This window comes from Chanodichthys erythropterus, chromosome 5 (assembly GCF_024489055.1).
Source record: "Chanodichthys erythropterus isolate Z2021 chromosome 5, ASM2448905v1, whole genome shotgun sequence".
Classification (NCBI taxonomy): Eukaryota; Metazoa; Chordata; class Actinopteri; order Cypriniformes; family Xenocyprididae; genus Chanodichthys; species Chanodichthys erythropterus.
In genome coordinates, this window is record NC_090225.1 from 2,246,532 (window position 1) to 2,261,047 (window position 14,516).

Genomic DNA, 14,516 nt, shown 5'->3' on the forward strand with positions numbered 1-14,516 from the left:
AACGAAAATGTATTCAGACACCTTGAACATTTCATTCATTAATACAGTTGATTCACTATAAAAAACATTAATCTTAATTATGTCAGATAACACTTAAGCAAAACATGGTCAGGTCAAAGTGTCTGAATAATTTTTGGTCCCAATATTTTATAAATTTTTCTGGTATTCCACTGTATGAAGAATTTTTGGGAATGATATGTCACAGTTTACTTTATTTTGCTATCCTCACTTACATAAATGAACTATAGTGTCCTGAACACACTAGTAAAAATATATCAAAATATATCAAAAATATCATATATATCAAAAAATAAAATAAAATAAATATATAAATATAAATATAAATATAAATATATATATATATATATATATATATATATATATATATATATATATATATATATATATATATATATATATATATATATATATATATATATATATATATATATTTTTTTTTTTTTTTTTTTTTTATAGATGTTATTTTTACTATATATTGAATTATTACATATATTTTTGAATTTTTATATTTTATAGTTTTTATTAAAATGTATTTTTTTATTAAATATAATTTACACATTGTTTTATAATATATTATATTATTTTATATTATTATTTTTGTTTTGTTTTTTATATATATATAAAATTTGTATACATTTTATTGTACTATATATTTAATTATTAAACATTTTTATTATTATTTCTAATATTATTAAAATAATAATTTATATTATCATTATTATTATAGTCATAATTACAATAATAATATTATTAGTGTATGTATGTTTATGTATGTATATATATATATATATATATATATATATATATATATATATATATATATATATACACACACACACACACACACACACACACACACACACTAATATATCTAAATAATTTTGTAATATATATATATATATATATATATATATATATATATATATATATATTATATATATATAAAACACAAAATATATATATGTTTATATAATATGAAAATTATTTATAAATATAATTTGTGTAATTGTTTATTAATTTAATTTTTTACTATATATTGAATTATTATATTTTTTTGAATTTTAATATTTTATCATTGTTAAGATGTAAATTATTATATATTATTAAATATAATTTATATATATTGTTTTATAATTGATATTTGTTTTTTTTACTGTCATTGCATTTAAATGAGCTGACTGATTCAATCAGCTGCTCTGTCTCATTTATAATATGAAAGTAATTTTTCAGCGGACTAATTAGGTTAAGTAAACAAGTTCAATCACATTCTGAGCCGTCCAATTCATTTACTCCTAGACAGAGCATTGAAAATCTAGAGAGATATTCTAACAGCCTTATGTTTGAACCTTTAATATTGTCATATCACATGTAAACACACACTGATCATATCCTGTCAATCCAACATGTCAGCAAATCCTCGTACATACATGATCATCTGTTATCATACATCATGCAACAGAAGCTTATTTACAGATGGAGGCAGAACAGAGCGATCTACTGTCTGAATAGCTCTCATTGGACCTACTTAATATAAACCATAATGGATATCTATATTTTTACATATTCTAAAGGAAATATGCCCATGTAAAACACACCACTACTATGTTCTGGTGCTGTCAGGTCACAGGGAATGCAAAAACTGATCAAATGCATACTGTACCTTCAATGCAATGTAAGTCACTTTGGATTAAAGCATCTGCCAAGTGCATAAATCTAATTGCAAGTGATGCAGTTAAACAACCACAGAATATTTCTAGAATTGCCAGATGTCATCGCTGCGTTCAGGATGTTTGTACTTTACATTTAGATAAATACTACTTAAAGGAACAGCATGAATCTCATGTTTCAGGTCTGAATTTGAGGAGCAGAGCCTCATAATATTACATACACTCTCTGATTAGTCTGAAAACCAAATATTTACCCGCTGTTTACATTTTCAATCCATAAGTGAGTCATTTTCAGTGTAGACACATGTGAAATGTTTCTCTCATTAGTGTGATGTATGAGCAGCATGTTTAAAGATTCATATAGAAACGTTGGAAAGCGCTTGTGGACTGCGCAGGGTTACGGCCGGCCACATCCTGCTGCTCTAGTGTAAATAAATAGATTTTCTGGGTTAGGCTAATATTAGAGCCGTATTTCACCAGCCCAGACTGGATTCTGCGCAACCATAAAAAGACATATATGGGCTCTTTAAAATGAGAGAGGATGTAAAAACAGTTTGTTTGATGGGAAAAGTCACAGTGAAGCTCGATTTCCCACCCTTACAAAGAAGTACTGTGATGTTACACTGATGGAACTCTGATATTTATTTACTTGAAGGCACTTTAATTGGAAGATTTAATGTAAAAATGTAGTTTTATTTTATAATATACACTATTCAAGTTTGGAGTCTTTAAGAATTTTTTATTTTTTTTTAAAGTCTCTTCTGCTCACGAAGACTGCGTTCATTTTATCAAAACTGCAGTAAAAATTGTGAAATATTATTACAATTTAATAATTTTCTAAGTTAATATGTAGTAAACTTTAATATATATCCTGTGATTAAAGCTGAATTTTCAGCATCATTACTCATTACTCCAGTCTTCTGTGTCACATGATCCTTCAGAAATCATTCTGATATGATGATTTGCTGCTCAAGAAACATTAATGATTATTATCAATGTTGAAAACAGTTGTGCTGCTTTAGATTTTTGTTAAAACTGTGATGCATTATATTTTTCATGATTCTTTGAATGGAAAGAGAACAGCATTTATTTGAAATAGAAATCCTTTGTAACATCATAAATGTTTTTACTGTCACTTTTGATCGATTTCATGCGTCGTTGCTGTGTCAAAAGTCTGACCCCAAACTTATAAATAGACGTGTATGTAGTTGAAGGTCCTTGCGAAGATCTAATGTGAAACTTTTCTTTGTAAATTCAGTTTTATCAGTCCCTCCAGAAAAACGCGAATTTCTTTTGTGATTGTTGCGGGCAAAATTCCTTAAATTTTGCGGCATGTTTTCTTGAAGGTGTCCTCGAATTAAAAATTGAGTTTACCTTGGCATAGTTGAATAACAAGAGTTCAGTACATGGAAATGACATACAGTGAGTCTCAAACTCCATTGTTTCCTCCTTCTTATATAAATCTCATTTGTTTAAAAGACCTCCGAAGAACAGGCGAATCTCAACATAACACCGACTGTTACGCAACAGTCGGGATCATTAATATGTACGCCCCCAATATTTGCATATGCCAGCCCATGTTCAAGGCATTAGACAAGGGCAGCCAGTATTAACGTCTGGATCTGTGCACAGCTGAATCATCAGACTAGGTAAGCAAGCAAGAACAACAGCGAAAAATGGCAGATGGAGCAATAATAACTGACATGATCCATGATATCATGATATTTTTTGTGATATTTGTAAATTGTCTTTCTAAATGTTTCGTTAGCATGTTGCTAATGTACTGTTAAATGTGGTTAAAGTTATCATCGTTTATTACTGTATTCACTCACTGTATTCAAAAATTTTCATTTTTAAACACTTGCAGTCTGTATAATTCATAAACACAACTTCATTCTTTATAAATCTCTCCAACAGTGTGTAATGTTAGCCGTTAGCCACGGAGCACTATCAAACGTAATCAAATGTAAACAATATAACAGTATACAGTACTCACATAATCCGACGCATGCATGACGAACACTTTGTAAAGATCCATTTGAGGGTTATATTATCTGTGTAAACTTTGTTTATACACTGTTCAAGGCAAGCGTGAGCTCCGTGGGCGTGGAGCACGAGAATTAAAGGGGCCGCAGCCTAAATCGTCTCATTTATAATGATGCCCCAAAATAGGCAGTTAAAAAAATGAATTAAAAAAAAATCTATGGGGTATTTTGAGCTGAAACTTCACAGACACATTCAGGGGACACCTTAGACTTATATTACATCACCTTTAAAAAATGCAATGGAATATGCAGGATATTTTTGCAATTTTATGTGATGAAATTGCGGGAACTTGCAAAAACTGATGAAAAAGAGAAAAAAAGGTGATTCCCCCAGCACCCTTTCCTCAAATGTTTGGCGGTGGCAGTTTGCAGATGCTGTTCACGTCATGTGATTACGTCACTTCATAAGGTTCCCATGGCAATGGGGGGAAATAATGGCGCTTTACTTGTGTGAAGTAAACGCAACATTTTTTCAACTTTCTGCTAAGATATATGTGACTTTTTTGCAATGAAAATACAGGGATTATGAAATCATGCTAGCCCCGCATATTTTGCTTGCTGAAATCGGAAATTTATGCTGCGAAAGTGCGGCTTATTTGAAAAATTGCGACCCCCGCATAAATATGCGGACTTTGGCTGATTATGCATTAAATCAGGCGATCGCATAATCGCGTTTTTCTGGAGGGACTGTTTGATTCACTTCATTGTATAGTGCAGGATTGGGAAATGTATGCTAGATTTAAAGGGGACCTATAATGCCTCTTTTCACAAGATGTAATATCAGTCTCTGGTGTCTCCAGAATGTGTCTGTGAAGTTCCAGCTCAAAATACCCCACAGATCATTTATTATTTGCCCCTATTTGAGTGTGAGCAAAAACACGCTGTTTTTGTGTGTGTCCCTTTACATGCAAATGAGCTGCTGATCCCGCCCCCTTTCCAGAAGACGTGCAGATTAAGGGGCGGTAATAAAAGGGCTTGTTTTTTCACATGCTTGCAGAGAAAGGATTACCAAAACAAAGTTACTAGGTTGTCCTTTTTCACATTTTCTGGGTTGGTAGATGCACCGGGGACACAATTATAGCACTTAAACACGGAAAAAGTCAGATTTTCATGATATGACCCCTTTTTAAGCTTGTTTTGCACATGTTTTGCTAAACTCAGTAGCAAAATTATCCTTGAGGTGTTTAAACAAGCATTACGAATATCAACCAATACTGATCATTGTTGCATTTCTCAGGGTCATTAGTATCTTACCTTTATATCACATGCTTCTGTTTTCCATTATGACGGCAGTAGTGAGAGGATTGACTCAGTCGTTGTGCAGTTCTTGGCAAGCGGCAGTGGAAAACATCACTCTATAAATCTGAGCCTGTAAATGTGAGCAGAGCAACGGGCAATACATACTTTTCCTTGGATAAGAACACTAATGTTGGGAATAACTCTTGTGAGTTTTGCTTCGTTGGTCATGTGGGATCAAGTGTCTTTCTAAAACAACATTGAATCTTTAAAAGCTTCCACTTAAACGCAATTGGGTTTGTGTTCCTCGGCGCATTCACACGCTGTGGATTATTCTCCATGTGCTAGTGTACGTCAGAGGCTTCAGGTTTTGATGTGGAAAATGTGAATGTTTTGTTCTGTGTGGAAGTAAATAGTGAGGTGATAACTTCATTATCTTTATTATGTATTTAGCTTATGCTGTGAATTGTTTATCAGTAGTTTTGGATATTATTCACTCCAAATAGCCCATTTTAATGGGGAAACGGACTTGAAGAAACTTAGAACATCTCAAATGCTCGAGGCGCCGAATGTTTGATTCAGTAGTTTACTTTTCTTTTCAACTGGTTCTCATTACGTTGCATCTGTGAGTGATATACAGTAACTGCATTTATGTTGATTGACTTTTCAAACACATGAGCCAATGCTGTTAGCTGCGGCTGATGTTTAATGCATTTGCATCTGCATTTTGTTTGATTTCTGGTCATTGATAAACACTTAAGAGACATCTGGCGCCCAGAACTAAAGATGTCTCATATTACTCACCTCAGTATTCCCCAATGCAGTGAACTTCATACTGTTTCTCATAAATAGAGGCTGTGGATAATAAAGAAATTAAGAATTTTATTCCACAAGGAACATTCTATTGTTCAAAAGTGAGTAGACGTTTATAAAGTAACAAAAGATTTTTTACTTCAAATAAATGATGTTAAGTAGCACATTGATGATAATAATAGGAAATGTTTCTTGGGTAGCAATCATCATTAGAATGATTTCTGAAGGATCATGTGACACTGAAGACTGGAGTAATGATGCTTTGATCACAGGATATAAATTACACTTTACTATATATTCACAAGAAAGATGCTCTGACCCAGTCGCCTAGTCATCACAGTTTGGCTCTTGTCAAACTTGCTCAAATCCTTACGTTTGCCCATTTTTCCTACTTCTAACACATCAGCTTTGAGGACAAAATGTTCACTTGTTGCCTAATATATCCACTCGTGATGAAGAGATGATCTGTGTTATTCACTTCACCTGTCAGTGCTCATAATGTTATGCCTGATCGGTATATTTCACAATATTGATGCATAAATGCAGCCTTGAAGACCTCAAAAAACAATTGCAAAATACAAAACATCTTGTTTTTCATACAAGGAAACCATACAGAATCTGAATGACACAAGGGTGAGTAAATGATGACAGAATTTTCATTTATTGCTGATCTTTTCCTTTTATGTATTCCAGCATGATTTCTTGGTCAAAAAAAAGTCCCTTTCGAGGATGTTTTGCATTGCCGTGTTGCTCATGCCAAGAGATTGTGCCAGAAAGTGTAGCGTAGCATCTAGTGTTCTCTGCCCTCTTGAGAACGCCAAGGTCAGTGATAACCAGAGGGCAATGGGGAAATAGCTGATGAATGCAGCTCAATCTAAAACACATTTCAGCCGATGCACATTCTCTGATTTTTGGGGCTGTCTTCTGCATATAATTGATATGAGCCTGTGGGCTGGTTATGCAAATGGCAGATGAGAATGTGAACCCTTCACCCCAAGAGCTTCATGGAGACAATAGCGGCAGAGTTGAATTGCAAAAGGTTTTTTTTTTTTTTTGGACTGTTTTCATGACCAGGGTGCAGCGCTGAACCCTCAGGCTCTTCTCTTTCAACCCAGGAACCCCACCTCATCCAGCTTCTCCATTTCTGTGCATTTTCCAGCATTTATTTTTAATGTAAAAGCGGTAACTTGAATGTGCGGTGTCATTCGATTCCAGTTATTTTAGCTGTACAAAAATAGCTGCAACAATGGAGAATATGGGGAAAATAATAAACATTCAAGCATGAAAATCTGTTCTAGTAGAACAATAGATAATAGATCCTCTTTAATACAATCCTGATTCTGTTATGAGCAATTAATAAGTGCAAATTATTCCAAAAAATATTGGTGGCTTATTTTCTGCTCTTCATGTGTGTCTCAGGGGATGTTCAGAGCTCTACCGCATTCCTATGGTGGAGTATAAGCTGGACAGTGAAGGAACGCCCTGCGAGTACAAGACGCCCTTCAAAAGAAACACCACCTGGCACCGTGTGCCCACCAGCGGCCAGCCTCTTCCCCGCGGATCTCCCACCCAGGGTCCCGATCGCATGCCGTGCCAGCAGATCCTCCAGACCGCCATCCCACGCAGCACCTCTTTCGACCGGAAGTTGCCAGATGGACCCAGGTATCACTTTAGTTTCAGCTCCTCCGTGGACACATCTTTTCCTATTGAAATCTGAAGTGTGCGTGTCTCAGTTTGGTCCACTACGCATACTCAAGCACACGTGAACTTCATCTCCAGAGCTGCTCTGAGAGTCACTAAACAAGCTTTTACATTTGAGAAAACTATCATCATATACACACACAGAAACTCAAAGGTCTTCACTACAACCCGGCAAAATAAAAGATTGGTTTAACTTGAAGAAACTTATGAAAGAAATATATTACCATTGTACAGTAGTACTTCTCAGAGTAGTAGTAGTAGTAGTAGTAATAATAATTGTTAAAACTTAATTTTAAGGAACATTACACATTTTTTCTTCCATGTTTTAAGTTTAAAAGAAAATTTAAAAGTATTGTTAAATTTGCATTTTATTACTATTTTATAAGATTATATTGTTAATGTTTTATGCCTTTATTCGATTACTACAGATAGTGAATTTAAATCTTTAATCCCCCCCAAAAAAACTGAAAAACAGAATTTCTGAAGAAAAAAAAATTGGGCCTTATTATTGTAAAAATCGGACTGTTAAAGGTTTGTGAATGCAATTGATTAGCTTTTTGATTTTTGAAATGTAATTAAACCTTTTAAATAGAATCAAGAAAAATTTCAACAGAAAACAGGGAATTTGGGATAAATAAAACTGAATTTGGGAAGAAACAAAAATATGGCCCTAATCGCCTTCCTGTGATACTAATGATTGAACCAGATTCATTCAGATTGTGTTGAAGTGTTGAAGTGTTAAAGTGCATGAAAAAAACAGCAGGATGAAGGAAGTGGGGAAGAGTTTCACAACAGAAACAATTGTGTATTTTTGGTCTATTTTTGTTCTCAAGGTCTGATGGATTTTCCTTAATTTTTCTTTAAACATTTACAAACAAAATCTGCAAGTGTAGTTAGACAAAATACACTTATATTCAAGATCCAATCTTTGAAAACAAGTCTTAATAATGTATGCAGGATTGCTTTCAGTTAATTTATATCAATTTAAGATATTTATTAGATATTTTAACTGGAAAACAAAAAAAATATAGCTGCCGGCAGCGATGACGGGCCCAAGCCCCAGTGGCACCGCCACCCCAATGGCTTCAGGGCAACTTTGCAAAGTTTGGTATGAATCGTATGAATCGTGTAGAAGCAGTAGCTAAAAATGAAGAGCCTAATTGTTAGAAAAAAAATTACATTCAATCTTAAATATGTCACTTCCTGTTATTTGGAGCTAATGACTGTAAATTAGAAAGTTGTCCGGCTCAATGGGATCAACATATATATCGTATGGTGTTTGGTGACTGTAGGTAAAACTTACCCCCCACATTTGTCAAAAGGTGGCGCTACAGAGCTCCCTCTCCATGCCATTTCTGAGGCTTTGCCCATGTCTAAAAGCTGACCACTCTGATGTGTGTGTGTGTCGAGATTTGTGGAATTTGATGCATGCTAAGAGTCTCAAAAATGTGCCATGTTGCCATGGCAACAGTTTTTTTTTTTTTAACATATCAAGAATTCTTTCACAGGTCTACATCTGCTGTGTTTTGACATTATACTGATGAAGTTTGAAGGAAATCAAGTAAAATTAAGCGGGTGATTTCAAAGCATTTTGAAAGTGACACACCCCCTGCTGCCAATTGGTGGCGCTAAGACTTTGACTTGCAATAGTCACATCCATGTGATAACATTGCATAAGATGATGAGACTTGTTTTCATTTAGATTGTGTTTTTAGTATGAGTGTATTTTGTCTTACTGCACTGCCAATATAAACTAGTTAAAAAACAAGTAATGCAAAATCTGCCAGTGCAGTAAGACAAAATACACTCATATTCAAGATGCAATCTTTGAAAACAAGTCTTAATATTGTATGCAGTATTGCTTTTTGAGTAAATGTATCATTTCAAGATATTTATTAGATATTCTAAAAATACTCTTTTGCAGTGCAAAAATATATGAAAATTGCACCGTATGTGGTCATGCCGTGTCATGCAACATTTTTGTTTCCAGTTTTCACTATCATTTACTTGCTGCTGCAAAGTGATGTGTTGCATTACCAGTGTTCCTGGCATACTTACTGACCCAGAACATCATGAATTCAGGTTCCTGTGTTTGGTATGCATGCGATATGCCTTTCAAATATTATAATATGGTCATTTGTTCTTACTTGGAAGCCCCTCGTGGTGTTGATGACCTTTCCAGACTCTTCTGTGAGACCGCATGTGGAGAGAGCTGTGCGTCGCGTCAGTAATGCCACTGAGCTGTGCTTCTTCTCTTATTGGTGATGCATTAATACTATCACTAAAAACACACTGGACAGTAATGTCCTAGCAACCACTTTAACATTGATATGGCAATGTTTGCACACTTTTTTCACAAAATATTTACAGGTGTTAAAGGACTTGGCATCTGTCACAGTGATGTGTTAATATGCTAGCATGCGTATTGTCCAGTGGCATTGTTTGTGCGCAAATTCACCGTGCCAATTGTGCGTTTTGGTCTGTGCATCGTTGCTTCAGACTGACGTTGACCTGTTTGGGCAGGCGAGAGGTGAAATCACCTTCATTACGTTTCTTCACCTCACGTTCTGCGGTTGTGGAAGGTGTGTGCGATGTATGCATGGAGAATGAAACCACTGCTGACTCCCATTAAAGCTGACGGCCGGGAGTAATCAGAAAAACATTGCAGGAGCGGGAATATTAGATGCTTGAGTTTTCACAGCCGGTACTTTTGCGAGTTGACGTGTGATTGGATCACTGGTGGTTTAGTAGACGGGATCTTAGTGGTGTTCGGAATAACAAATTACCATTTGTACTCATGCTATTTTTATAGTATGCATCCATTAATAACAATCACATTATTATGTTTTCAGATTGATTTAAACCATGTTTTATGTTAAATACTGTAACCTTTTATCTACTTGATATTTGGGCAAAATCTTGAATTTCTTCTTCTGTATGCATAGAAAATCAAAGATGCACATTTGCCCGAATGTCAAGTAAATAAAAGGTAAATTGCACAAACATATTTAACATAAAATGGTTGAAATCGCATGATAATCTGACCATTATTAATGTCATATTAATCAGTGCAACATTTATGGGTCTGTGTGTTGCCTAATTATCCCAATTATTTCACTAATCCACTGATAAATTAATTTAATTATTTTATAAATTTATATTTAGTGTGGATTTAGTTTATTGAAAATAATTTAATTTAATTTTTATAACAACTATAAATGTAACAATTGAATATTAATATTATTAAATACAATATTTGTTTATTATTTCGTATACTTTATTCCATTATATTATTATTTATATTTTTCATATTATATATTATATTTCATCTTAAACAACTGAAAAAATGTGCTGTTCATCTGATATAGTTGATTTTGATTTTAGATATTAAGTAAATTTGATTTAATATTGGTTTAGCTTATTTAATATAGTTAATTTATTATTAATGTATTAATATCATTCATTCCTCAACATTGATAACAACATTATATAGTAGAAAAAAGTTTAATTAAAAAGTCCCCCTGTAGTCAATAATTGTATCCCTTAAAACTCATCTTTGATCATCAAAATGACATATTATACATTTCTTTCCAGTGAAAAAAAAATCATGCCTTGAAATAGCTTGAATGTAACTCTACACCCTTGCTTAATTTATAATACTCAAATCTATGAATATGCTAATTAGCCCCGCCTCCACTCTCTCGCACAAGCTCAGAGATCCACTCGGTCAACTTCCTGAGGTAAACGCTGCACAATTGTGTCGCACTTTACAACATCAGGCACTTAACGATAATTAATATGATTAGTCTTTTGCTTGACTATGTTATCAAACAGCTAATAATGTGTAATAACAAACCATACTCCCGGTCCAGCTGCCTTCTTCAAAGCGTTAATAGTTAATGATATGCTAAAGCCCGTCGGCACTTTGACATGATTGGTTACAAGGTAGTTTGTGACGTCAGAAACACTAACGATTTTAAACCACCTTTTTGAGACTGTCTTTAGATCGCTGCAGTTTTAAATAGAAAATACTCAGCAATGGTGTTGACTTATGAATTTGCACATGGTTTGTCTTAAAGCACATTAAAAACACCATATAAACAACATTAAAAACTTGGTTTTCACTGCAGGGGGTCTTTAACACACATTCAGCGTGTTACTCTTGTGGACAGAGTGATCAGATCAGACACATTGATGTCAGGCTGATGTTGTCTTCTTGACTCTACAGGCTCTCTGTTTGTTCGTTCAGCTGAAATCTGTTGCTCACGCCATATTGAATTCCACTGTAGTCGTACTCCTCGGTGCCTCAGCTGCTGTGAGAATGGAAACCCATCTGTTCTCTCTCTTTCTCACGCTACAGGACCGTACAAGATATGGAGAACCCTCAGATCTCGTCCTGCAGTAAAGGAGAGGCGTCTCAACACTACCGCAGCTCACCCAGTAACCAGTCCTCCTCCAGTGACCCCGGACCCTGCGGGAGCGCCAGCTGGAACCAGCAGCCCGGATACGACGGGTAACACGCAAACACAAACTCACAGATTCTGCTGGACATTAGGGATGCAGCGATATGAAATTTGGGCCGATATCGATAACCGATAATTCTTTATATTTGAAAGCTGATAACCAATATATCGGTTGATAAATCTAAATCAAAATTTGTATATCATTTTGAGAGTCTGATTATAAAAACAAACGTCTCACCATTCAAAGCCATGTCCCAAGCTCACAATTATAATGTTCTCATTATTATATTATATAATCTATATGACAGACTTAAGCTGCACATGTTGCACTTACTGTATTTTCCTTTTTGAAGTGATTTTCAATCATATTTCAAGCAATTCAAAACCATCATGGTGAACAGTGCACATCTGAACGAAATAATCCATTATTTATCAGCTTTAATATATCAGCCAAATAATCTGGCCGATAACAATAACATTAAAAATGAACATATATCGGCTGAAACTGATATGGTGGCCGATATATCGTGCATGAAATTAATAAAATGTTATTAATATTTTTTTTTATTTAATATATAATAATTTCATTAAATAAATAAATCAGTTAATATAATTATACTTATATTGTTATTTAAATATTTATTTTGTATTAATTTAATTTAATACAGTTTAATTTAGTAGTAATGTTTTGGTCCAATTAACAATTCAATAAATATAAATGAGTAAATCCACTGATAAATTATTTAAATAATATTTATTATTTTATTATAAGTATTTAGTATAGGTTTAGTTTATTGAAAATTAGCTAATTTAATATTAATGTATAAATAAAAAACTTATTATATATATTATTTGTTGATATTAAACTATTTAATTTTTTCCATATTTTTCATCTTATAAAAAAACATAAGAATATTGTTAATTTGGACTTTAGAAATTAATAAAATTTTATATTGTTTAATTAATATATTTTAATTTTAAAATATTAATTATTTAAATAATATTTATTAATATTATATTATTTTATTATAAGTATATGTTTAGTTTATTTACAATGATTTAATTTAAAATTAATGTATTAATAAATACATTTATTTTATATATATATATATTATTTGTTGATATTAAACTATTAAATTTTTTTTCCATATACTTTTTTACATATTGTTAATTTGGATTTTAGAAATTAATTTAATTTTATATTGTTTAATTAATATATTTTAATTTTAAAATATTAATATTAAAACATTTGTTAATATCTGAATTAATATTATTTCTTAAAATATATAAAAATTATATTATTTATTATATTAAATAATATTAATATGAATTAGTTTAATTTTATTTAATCTTATATAAAAACTGAAAACAGTTTGTTGTCTGTTATATTGTTCATCTGATATGGGCTGATTTGGTTTTAGAAATGAATTTATACGTGACGAGTCAACTGATTGATGTTCAGGAGCAGTATTTGTTCGTTTACTAATTGGCTATAAAGATGTTTAGACTTTAAGTCTCTAGCACAGCATATTTTTAGCTAATTTCACACATCTCGTTCCACTGAGAGGATGTAGTCAGTAGTCAATCCATAATGAATCCAATCAAGGCTGCCATTTTTTAATATCAGTAAAGAAATAAGCAATATGAATTTAGACATGTCCTCATACATAGAGTCTTTGATCACAGCTGGACGTGTTTTTAATCAAACTGTACATCAGTGCACTGCAATGAAAGATGAATAGCCCCAAAAAAACCTTTCATCGTCCTCATTTGGTTGATTGAGGTCATTTTCCCATTCCCCAAAAGGGCTAAACTCCAGCCTGTTCCATCCACAGGTGTCAGTCTCCCGTGCTCCATGAGCGCTCAGCTGAAGCCCAGGGCATGCTGGGAGACGGCGAGATGCTGAGGGAGAGGGAGCCCACCCTCGAGAGAACTCGCTCTGCAGGTGCGATTCAAACACAGCCTCATACATCCAGAGCTTTGTAGTTATCCTTCATAAGAGTGAAGGTCAGCGAGACAAATATACTGGAAATTATACAGTTCCTTAGCCTGCTGGAAAGAAAATAGGTTATTGTTAGTGTTGCACTGTTAATTAAAACCAAATTGCTATTGTTATGGTCATTATTAGCAGTAATAGTTATTGTGGTCAATCTGGTTTTTAGAATATCATAGTTGAAATATAGCTGCGAGCAGCGATGGCGGGCCCAAGCCCGGTGGCACCGCCACCCCGGTGGCTTCAGGGCAACTGTGCACAGCGGGCAATAGGCACTTAAAACGGTTAAACATCAAAGGACTATGTCAAATTCACTCCACATTTACTGCACTACAAGGTGCCGTTATAGAGCCCCTCCTCCCTGCCCATTTTCAAAGGATTACATGTGCCAAGTTTTAACATTATTCTGATGAATTTTGAAGCAAATCAGGTAAAAATAAGAGGGTGATCTCAATGTATGCTGAAAGTGACACATTTTCTGCTTCCAGTTGGTGGCGCTATGACTTTGAATCACAATAGTCAAATCCATGTGATCAGCCTTGTACAACGAAGACTAAGCCAAAGTTTCATCAAAATC

The 14,516-nt window shown here is 33.5% G+C and overlaps 1 protein-coding gene across 6 annotated transcripts in view; it reads left to right on the forward strand.

Moving 5' to 3' along the window:
- The window catches only part of LOC137020307 (signal induced proliferation associated 1 like 2), a 178,399-nt gene that overhangs the window by 117,338 nt on the left and 46,545 nt on the right, over positions 1 to 14,516 (forward strand). For all 6 annotated transcript variants that reach the window (XM_067385630.1, XM_067385629.1, XM_067385633.1 and 3 more), the window contains exons 10-12: positions 7,202 to 7,444; positions 11,844 to 11,996; positions 13,782 to 13,891. In XM_067385630.1, coding sequence (XP_067241731.1) covers positions 7,202 to 7,444; positions 11,844 to 11,996; positions 13,782 to 13,891 — 506 coding nt within the window. The remainder of the gene's footprint in view (positions 1 to 7,201; positions 7,445 to 11,843; positions 11,997 to 13,781; positions 13,892 to 14,516) is intronic.